The 10,462-nt window shown below is 32.8% G+C and overlaps 1 protein-coding gene across 1 annotated transcript in view; it reads right to left on the bottom strand.

Annotated features, from left to right (window-relative positions):
- Positions 1–10,055, bottom strand: part of LOC108744151 (putative hydroxypyruvate isomerase) — an 18,511-nt gene extending 8,456 nt beyond the window's left edge. Inside the window, exons 1-2 of the mRNA XM_018479777.2 lie at positions 9,792–10,055; positions 7,710–7,821 (exon numbers count right to left, since the gene is read on the bottom strand). Coding sequence (XP_018335279.1) covers positions 7,710–7,821; positions 9,792–10,050 — 371 coding nt within the window. The 5' untranslated portion in view covers positions 10,051–10,055. The remainder of the gene's footprint in view (positions 1–7,709; positions 7,822–9,791) is intronic.
- Positions 10,056–10,462: the final 407 nt, after the last annotated feature.

Raw genomic sequence — 10,462 nt, 5'->3', positions numbered from 1 at the left:
AGCAAAATTTTATGTGCCCAAATTTGAAAATTGCTTAAAAAGGACCTGAAATTATGAATCATTTTTATGAATTTTGCAAAAAATAAATTTTCAATCAAACGTATTTCACCTTGTCGCGCTTCCATGTCATACAAGTTTTAAAAAAAGGGAAAGATGAATTATGAAATACCTGAATTATTTTTAATTAATTATGAAATGTTGAATTCGAATAGCAAATCACGGGACCTCTTGAGTTTGCATCAATTTACATCCGCTTCCGGAAGAACCCACAAAATGGCGAAATAATTATTATGAAGAATAAAAAGAGTGAAAATTGTCAATATTGTTTTATTTTATTTCTAAATAATGAATTTCTATCAAGAACCTATACGTTTGCAGTTTCCATTAACTAAATATATGTAAGGGCGGATTGGGATTATTTAGACATGTAGTGGCCTTGTATCAAGGGGGGCCCAGGGAGAACTCTCCCAGACTCCCTTAAGGTTAGTCCGCCCCTGTATATATGAATGCCCCTTTCGTTTTCGTATATTTTATATTTAACAAAAATCGTGTTACTTTGAAATCTAATAACACTTTTTATCCAACATCGGCAAAACTAAACAGTAGGGAAGTATTTTTATTGAGATTTATAAGAAAAAGATGCTGTATGTACTTATTCACACGCTGCAGAGGTATTGTACTTTTCTTTACATATTTCATTAGTTGGTATAATTTTATGTATTTGAAAAGTTTTCAATTACAACTGATAGTTGCGCAATTTAAAACGAAACCAGAAATTCACCCATATCATATCAAGAGGGTACAATGATTTTTTTTTTTTAATTCTATTATCGATATAACATAACAGCGCTTTTGGAATGGTGCACAAATATTCTATAATTAGAGTACCTATATCAAAAGGAAAAACGAAATTATTAACGATCACTTACGTGCTTTCTGGTTTCTCTTTGACTACATATCAACGTCGTTTTCAAAAACCGTTTGACGTAGAAATTTGAAAATTGACATATTAACATTTATATTTTCGGTAGTCGGCGCTAAAAAGATTTTTATAAGTCTTAGTAGTAAGACAAACGGCATTATGAAATTTGAGCTTAAAAACAAATTTACATAATTTTATAATTGTCCAAGAATGAAAATGCAAAACTATCACCATACCAGTTATTGGGATCCGTCAAATGGGCATACACCATCTGGTGGCAAAATTTATAACTCGAATGAGGGAATAATTTACATAGGAACTGTGCACGCAAATTGTAAAATTGTTTATTAAAATAATAAAACATGTTAAAAAAGTAAAAATTTTTTTGATGATGGAGTCGACGAAGTTTTCTTCTAAAGTTAAATCAAATAAAAAGTTAATATGTTCAGTGAAAAGCTGCAATAGCACTTCAGACATAGATCTTCACTCTTCACCTACATTAACTACTTTCCAATAAAAACTAACCGTTTTATATATGTAAAAAATATATTCGGAAAATTAGAGAAAAAAGTAAACTAATAGAAGCTTGGATGAAAGCAGTAGGTATCAAAGAAGTGAATTCCGGAATAAAAATTTGTTCACGTCATTTTAATGCACATGATTATATTTCAGCAAGTATTTACCATCAGCCATAACCTTAATATTTAAAACTAGAATCATACTAAAATTATAAAGTGAGAAATTATTTATTCCTGTGTAATTGATTTAACACAATTCTAATGATACGATATAAGTATTTTGAGGTTAAGAACCTACCTGCTGCAATACAACAAAGTTGCAATAATGTGTTTGCAACGTTCTCTTAAATCGGCTTTGCACGTGCAAGTCATTGATATGATATTGCTTAAATCACCCAGAATCACCTCACCAATTATATAACGTGAATCACTTTTTAAATCCGAAGTTTGTAAAAAGTAGGCAGTAAACTTGACGGAATTTGAAGGCTAGCTTCCGGATTTGTTATTTCCGAATTTTATAATGTGATTGGCATTAAAAACACGCTCACCTTCAACGAAATTTCCTTTCCGAGGCTTTGTGTCAGCCCAATCACATATTGTGTCAATACTTATCATTTTATCGTAATTTAAAAACTTGGAAATTGCACGGTACACTATAGGAACTACGATAATTTTTCCCTAATCGGCGCCATGTTTTTAGGCTCCTCCCATTTGACGGATCCCAATAGTATTAAAGACTTCTGGATAGGTATAAAAAACAAAAATAAAGGCAGAATTATTTGTCTTGAAATTTTTGGATACCTTCATAATTCATTTCAAGTAAACAAAATTGGTAGATGATAACACACGATTAGCAAAATTTACGAGCAGTTACTCACGTCTAATTAAAACTCAAAGTAAAGTCACAAAGACTAAAATATTATTTCTTATCTTGTTATTATCCTCTATTCCTTTTGTTGCCAGGTAACGTTCTAGAGGCATTTTCTTTTGTTCCTAATACTGCATAAATCTTCAGACACAAACAACTCTCCTTCATGTGACTGCTCCTAAGTTTGAACGACAGAAGTCCAATCCAAACCCAAAGTCCTAATACTACCATCAAAAGTACAATTTAACTCTTAACTTAAAACTAACAATAGATTTTGAACCAATCTGCAGCATATAAATATCATGACTATTAATTTTTAGATTGGGTGTAAAGCAAGATCAATGCTAAGACTCGACAGCCTTGGTCTTGGTGATATAGTCTCGGTCTTGGTCTTGGTCTTACCCGTTAAGTTTTGGTCTTGCTCATTTAATCTGATACTTACGTTTTTTATACAATTCATCTAAGCACAAATTTTTCTATTATACCAACACAATAATTGTTTTAAATAATGAAATATTCTGTCATACATGCGAGTTTATCATGACTCTTTTTTTCAAAAAAAAAATTGTGTCGATAGTTGCGAGAGTTATGAAAACTTGAGAACTTATCCTTTCTCCAACGCATAAATTGACCTATTAGAGAACAAGGTAGTAGAAGATACTTGAAAGAAGAAACAAACATCATCATCATCATAAGGTGGTCAGTCCTAAGACTGGTTGGACACGTACCTCTACCCTTTCTAACTCCTGCTTCTGCCTCTAATATGTCTCTGACTAGACCTTCATGCCTGAGAAGGTGTCCTACCAACCTATCTCGCCTATTTCTTTTTGATTTCAATAGAGTCCTCTGTTCTCTATTGCCTAATCCAATAGAACCTGCTATTGCACCCACTTTACCTTCACCTATTACTGCGTTGAAATCTCCTAAAACTATTAGGTTGTTCTGTCCTTTCACAAAACTTAACACGTCTTCGGCTTTGAGTTTAATGTAACAATAACTATCCTATCGCTTTGTATTTGTATCTTTTTTTCTACACTCTGACCTACTTTCCTACGCATTACAATTCCTATCCCCGAATTACCTTCTACCGATCCTGTATGAATTACTCTAAAGTCCCCACTCCAGAAGTCTCCAGCTTCGGGTCAACGGACTTCATTAACACCTACTATATCTAATTCTAATCTATCCATCTCTACTTTTAAATTGTCCAATTTTCCTACTTGCCTCATTGTCCTAGCATTCCACGCTCCGACTCGTGAAATTTGCACCTATCCCTGTTGCACTTATTGATGACATCCCCCGAGGTAGTCCTCGTCCAGACATCCGAATGGGGGACTAGTTTACGTCCGGAGTGCTTTACCCCAGAGGACGCCATCATTTGATTTGTGTAGTCCATTATGGTTGAACCTATGGTCCGGCTTCCTAAATCATCGAAACTCGCAAGTCGATCCACCCACTCTAGTTTGTACAAGAGTTTCGTCAAGGTTCAAGAAGAAAAAATTTCAAAAAGAAATTAGTTTGTCTCTATATTTCAACCAGCATGTGCCATCCGGACATATGAACAAAGATCACTTACTTGTAGATCCCTTTTTTCATACAGTAACAAAGTTCCTTTTTTTAATGTTTACTGTTAAAATCTAGTACTTAAAGCAAATTGAAAATTTCAAATACTAAAAATTGCTTCGAATAGTTTAACTCAAAAATCCATCTGAAATAATAATCTTTCGTTTAGTCTTGCGTATTCGGTCTTGGTTTCAGCCTTGGTCTTGTTCGTTCGGTCTTGGTTTTAGTCTTGGTCTTGGTCTTGGTCGTTCAGTCTTGGTCTTAGTAGTGTGAAAACTGTCTAGGTCTTGGTCTTGGTATTACATTTTCGTAAGATCAAGACTGCTAGACCAACATTATAAGACCAAGGTCAATTTTGCTCATCACTAGTTTCCTTAGTACGTTATGGAGATTAAAAATATTCAATTCAAGTCTTTTAAATAATTCATGATGACTTTTCCAGATCTATTTATTATATTTTTTGCTATTTGTGTCACATTAAGTTTTTGTTTTTTTAGACTGTTAATGATATATATTTCAAGTTAACTAAGTTTTTTACACAAGGAATTATGAAAAAATAAACTGATATTTTAAACACGTAATACTTCGAAATACGTATGGTATTCTCAAAACAAAACCAAAACGTATCAATCGTTTGCTAAACAATCACATACTAAATGTGTGCTATAGTTTTGTCGCATCTTTTGAAAGGCACGATTTTACGCGGAGCCTATACGTAAACAATAGCTGTCGCTTTCTAATATTTACGTGATTATCTTGACTCACTGTCTATAATAGTAGAATATAAAAGCTAAAAATTTCTTTCTTTTATGAGCTGTAGTGAAAAATATGTAGTGTGCTAAAGTTTTGTCGCGGGGTGTACACCGATCCCTAGGAATCGACTCTGAACTGCAAGTGAGCGAAAACGGAAATTCGTGGTGCGGATATAGGGTTATAGTCAGCTTTTATTTTACATGGGTCAGGGGTGGACTACACCGTTGTAGGTTACTGACTTTTGATATGACAATGTACTCTCACCTGACTTAAAACGCCTTCTGTTCAGTGATAATTATGTTATGTATATGACACACCTGGACCGGAAAAGTATATAATGTCTCAGATAGCGAATATATACATATATAATACTATTGTTCGTTACGTTTTGACCTGAAAGTGAAATTTTCTTAGTGAATTAATTTTTGAATTAACTTTACTCACTGTAGATATCTCCAATTAATAAGGACTTGATTTGAATTCAACACTATAAAAAAAATTGTGTCGTTACTAATAAGGGAATTTCGTCTAATTAAAAAGTTAAAACTATTTTTTTAATAAACGAGTTTTGGCTGATTGTTTTACCAATGTTTCAGGAGATATAATCTTTGAAAGTGATCATCATCATCATCATAAGATTGTCAGTCCTAAGACTGGTTCGACTCAGCTAATGTTCGCATTTCCCTAAAACTAGAACAACCCATATCCTTAACTATTTGTTAACAGTAATCTAACTTAAGTCTATCTCTACCCCTCCTAACGTCCGTTTCTGCCTCTAATATGTCTCTATCTCGCCTATTTTTTATTGACTTCCCTAGAGTCCTCTGTTCTCCTATTCTTTTTAATACCTCTACATTTTTAACCTTCTCTATCCACGCTATTCTCATCATTCGCCTGTAACACCACATTTCGAACGCTTCTAACCTTTTCTTTTCCGCCGCGCCCGCTGTCCATGTTTCGCACCCGTACAGCGCCGTGCTCCAAACATATACCTTTAACAATCTTTTTCGAATTTCTAAATTAACCGTTCGCGAGCATAGAAGTGACTTCTTTTTATTAAAGGCGACACGACCCTGCGCTATCCTATGCTTTATATCCTTACTTCCTAGATACCTAAAATCGGCCACTTCCTCTAATTTTTTGTCTCCTATCTTTATATTCGCCTTTTCCCTACTTTTTTCCTTCGCATACCAGTATTTTTGTTTTACTTTTATTTATTTTTATACAGTACTTACTATTTTGTCAACACCGCTTCCATTTTATTTAAAGTTATCTCTATCTATCTATTTGCTATCCAAGCGATAGAGCAATAAAAATCCTGTAAGTTTCGAAAGAAAATACAATATGTTAAAAACACAGTGGATTTCTGACAAATAAGCGAAATACAACGCTTAAACGCCAAAGTGACTACAATATTTGGTATGACTGGAATAATAGTCAATTTTCAATTTGGCAATACAAAATAAAACATTGCTGTCTTGCAATAGATTGGCTACGGGCTCTTAAAACTGATCGAAATTGGCGTACTATTTCTAGGACTTGATTCTAAATGATCACATACCTAAATCTTCGTGAGAAACTTGCAATACTAAAATGAAATAATGTGTTTTCAACATAAGATTTACGTCTGTAACCGTTTGGCAAGGAAGACAATTTTGCTGCAAGTTATAATCTAAATTTAAACACCTGCTTCCGTTACTATCACACTCACGTGTATGTTATACTATGTACTTATAGTCTTTAATTCAGGTTGTTGATACGCAAAGTGTGTGATGTTCATTCATAGTCAGTTATACTCTCTGTTATAAATACTGGTTTGCATTATTAGCCTTACCATTATTATCTTTACATGTACATAAAAGATGCTGGCAAGGAAAATGTAATATGGAGATATGCAGAAATGTATTATGTCGATGGCGTCACGACAAAAAGGCATAAGCGACATTCTCCAACTTTATCAGGAGAAGGTGAAAACTGTTAATTTGTTTTAATAGTATCTTTTTAACTGCTTTCTGTGAAATTCCGAAGTGATCTATGATAAAAAATACCATTTTGTTCATTAAAAGACAAATTTTACGTAAAATCCATTTCTATTTTAAAATATGTCGCTTACCCCCTGTAAGTACGTCTGTTTGACGTTTGCGCCCTTTTCTTGGAGATATAAACCTCTTAAATAGGATGCCTTTGGTTTTGTAAAGGCGGTTAGGCCCTCCATAAGCCTTTCACTTTTCTTAGACTACTATCGAGAGCTAATAGTTATAACATATTAATTTTTTTAATTTAAAACACTCATGCANTCCCTATGTATGCTTAGATCTTTAAAACTACGCAACGGATTTTTATGCGGTTTTTTTAATAGATATAGTAATTCAAGAGGAAGGTTTATATGTATAATACATGCATAATACAGTAGAGAAACACTGATAATTTTAAAGGTTTGTAATGTGATGTTGTAAATAAACACATTTTTTACGCTTACATTGCAAACGCTGGTTGAACCCTACGAGATAGATCAAAGTAATATACTACAGTATTGTACACCTTAAAAAGGTCTACAAAAAAGTCCGAGATGGTATATGTCTATCTCTTAGGGATAACCATTTTTTATCCTTTACTTTTTACGAGAAATAATGGCTTATTTACGAAGCGATTTTAAGCAATACAGCATTAATACTTATCCAATTAAGTACTTTTAAATACATTGTACATTTAATATAGATCAATATGGCCCTTTACAGCATGTAATTTAAATGAATATTTTCGAAGATATTGCAGAGTTAAAATGCAGAGACATAGCGGTTGCGGCGGTACCGGCCGGTTTGTATTGTCTAATGACAAAAAAGCTATGATTGTTGTATATAAAAACATTGTATAGTATATTTACTATCAGCATTGCACCCGTGCGAAGCATAGTGCATAAATAATACCATTAAACCAATTCCTTAACCCCCTATCCCGGTATGTTTGTGTGTTTGAAGAAATTTCACTTCAATGTTTAATTACACGTTGTATTTTTTTTTTGTTAAGTAATTGGTATAATTACAATAGAGAAAGTATGAAAATATGAATATCAATAAGAACTTACTTCGTTGCTCCTAGAGCTTTAGCGTAATTAATTGTTAAGTCCAAGCTATCTCTAAATTCCTTCTCTTTTCCAGGTATCGCTGCAAAACCAAGTTCTCCTTTAGAAGTATCGCCTGCAGCAAAAGAAAAAAGGATTTTAGGGTGCAATATTATAAAAAAAATTACTTTATTGCTATCACAATTACAAGATATGAAAAACGAACGAATAAAAGTATTTAAACTCATTCCGTTTTTTTATGTACAATTGCAGTGGAAGATTGAAGTATATTTTATTACATTTCATAATACAACTATTTTTAAACGTTTTCACTGTGCCAAGGGGTTGTTCATAAAATACGTTTGCACATAAGGGGGTGGGATGGGCATTACTTGGAGTCATAAGATTTTACATGGGGGGGAGAGGGTAGTAGACTTGGTGGCCTTTAAAATTACAATAGAAAGTCGCTCTCATTGCTAGGTGGGGGAGAGGGTGTATTAGATTTTGTGATGTAATATTTGTTAGAGGGATCACGGAAAGTGTAACTTAGCTTGACGAAAAAAGTGAAATTCTAAGTGATGTTTTTTATGGACGACCCCTAATTATTTTATTATATGTAGTATCTGCTCATACCTATAATACTACTATATAAGTAATTTTTGAAAAACGGACAAGTATTTTCTCCACTTTGCTTTTGGGCATTCTTGCTGCGTAAACACTTTGAATGTGTCAGAATAGACGATATATGTGTCCGCTTATCAAAAATTGCTTGTGCTAATTATAGATGACTCTCTCTATCGCTTCAGAGAATAGACTAATTCAAGACACCCTATTTTTAAATTCGACATTTTCGATAATTGAGTAAACTGTCGCCTAAGTATGTTATTCAGGATGGTCCGTTTTAGTCTATAATGGCAAATATCAACAAAAATAAACAAACAATTAAAACATGACCTCTACAAAGTTGTTGGATTTAGAGTCTGGGACCCTAATGAGATCCTGTGGTACTTGTTTAGTTTTTCAGATAGGAACTCCGTTTTATATCGTAGAATCTGATTCTATGGAAAAAATACGTCCAAATATATTTTAAAAATCATTTTTTGATCCTATTTATAAAATCAAGTTGGACATCTCAAAATTCTTTAGAATTTGATAACTTTTGTAGAGATCATTTATCGATTTGATACTTCTCTGGTGAGATATAAAACAAGAACATTTTTATGGGTAAAACTCGGAACCAAAAAATTATTGAAACTATAATTGGACCTATTTTTTCGATAGAATCGGATTCCGTAATAATAAATGGGGCTTCCTATTAAAAAAAAATCAAATTGGTCATTTCAGAGCCTCGACAGGTTTAAATTATAAATATTCTTGTTCTTTCAAGCCAACCAAAAAGGATTCAATAAGTTTAATTAGTCATAAATGATAAAAAATTGTGATAGTGATTATTCAAGTCTGTTCTTTAATTCTTTGATATTTTCTGGTTTATTGAAGTAGACTAGATTTCAGATGACCCCGTAGATAAAAATCTAGTGGGTCAGATCTGAAGACCTAGCTAATCATTAGATAATGCCTCTCCTTCCCATCCACCTATCTATCTGGGAAAATATTGTTAATCTGGTATTAAATATTTTTGTGGTTGGTCTAAGTACATGAAACAAAATTAAAATTTGATGAAGAATTCAATTAATGAAAAATAGGTGCATCCATTTAAAAAAATGCAGTCGGTGGTAGTCGCTTATTTTTGGGCCAATCTGTATACACAAAATTACCATGAAAAAACCCCCAAGCCAAAAAATAAAGGTTGACGTGTCCGAGTGTCTTTCCAATAAACAGACTCCTGAATTTTAAATGAATTTGTACCAACCTTTTTTCATAAAATTTTCTATCTTTTTTAAACTGTTTAAATATTTTAAATACTCTGCAACCACCATTACACTACTGCAAGCGGCAATTCTAACTTAAGTATTGTAATTTCTTTTATGGATCGCATTAGAAGTAGCAGAAATCTTACTTAACAACATATTATAAAACTTAATGTCTATTTTTTATCATTATTTTATTGTATTAAGTATAATTATAGAAGAGAGTGTAATGCCATACCTGTAAAAATGTTAAGTAAAACTTGCTGTATCCCTGCCGCAGATCTAGCTTCTGAAACTTGTTCTATGGAAAACCCTAATGGAAAACCACTTTCCACTACTTTAAAACCAGCCTGTTTTGCTAAACCATATCTTTCCAAAAATGGTTTCTCAGTAAAAAGAAAAGACAAATTTGGACAAAATTTTGCCATTGTTACTTTGGTAAAAAGACTCTTACTTCTGCTAATAAGCGAAGATAAGTTTAGATATCTTGAGTACATTTATATACCTATGTCCTTATGTGTATATAGTAGCGTCCTCTAATATAATATAATGTACACTAGAGTCCAAAAGTATTTGAACATACATCATATTCTGGCATATTTATCACTTTTTTTGTATACAGTTAAGGCAAACTTTTTTTCAAACAAAATTTCACATTTCTTCGAAAATGCATAATTTCTATAATGTGGAATATGTTTCTGCAATCACATTAATCTTAAAATATTATCTGCTCCTCTAAAAACTGTCCTAAACTAACTGAATTTATGAAATTTTTTGAAGAGGTATTAGAAAGAGTAAGAGAACAGAGGACTATATGGAAGTCAATAAGAAGTAGGCGTGATAGGTTAGTAGGACACCTTCTCAGGCATGAAGGTCTAGTCAGAGACATATTAGAGGCAGAAACGGATG

Source organism: Agrilus planipennis, unplaced genomic scaffold (assembly GCF_000699045.2).
Source record: "Agrilus planipennis isolate EAB-ADULT unplaced genomic scaffold, Apla_2.0 scaffold18, whole genome shotgun sequence".
Classification (NCBI taxonomy): domain Eukaryota; kingdom Metazoa; phylum Arthropoda; class Insecta; order Coleoptera; family Buprestidae; genus Agrilus; species Agrilus planipennis.
This window is presented reverse-complemented; position numbering and strand designations above follow the sequence as displayed.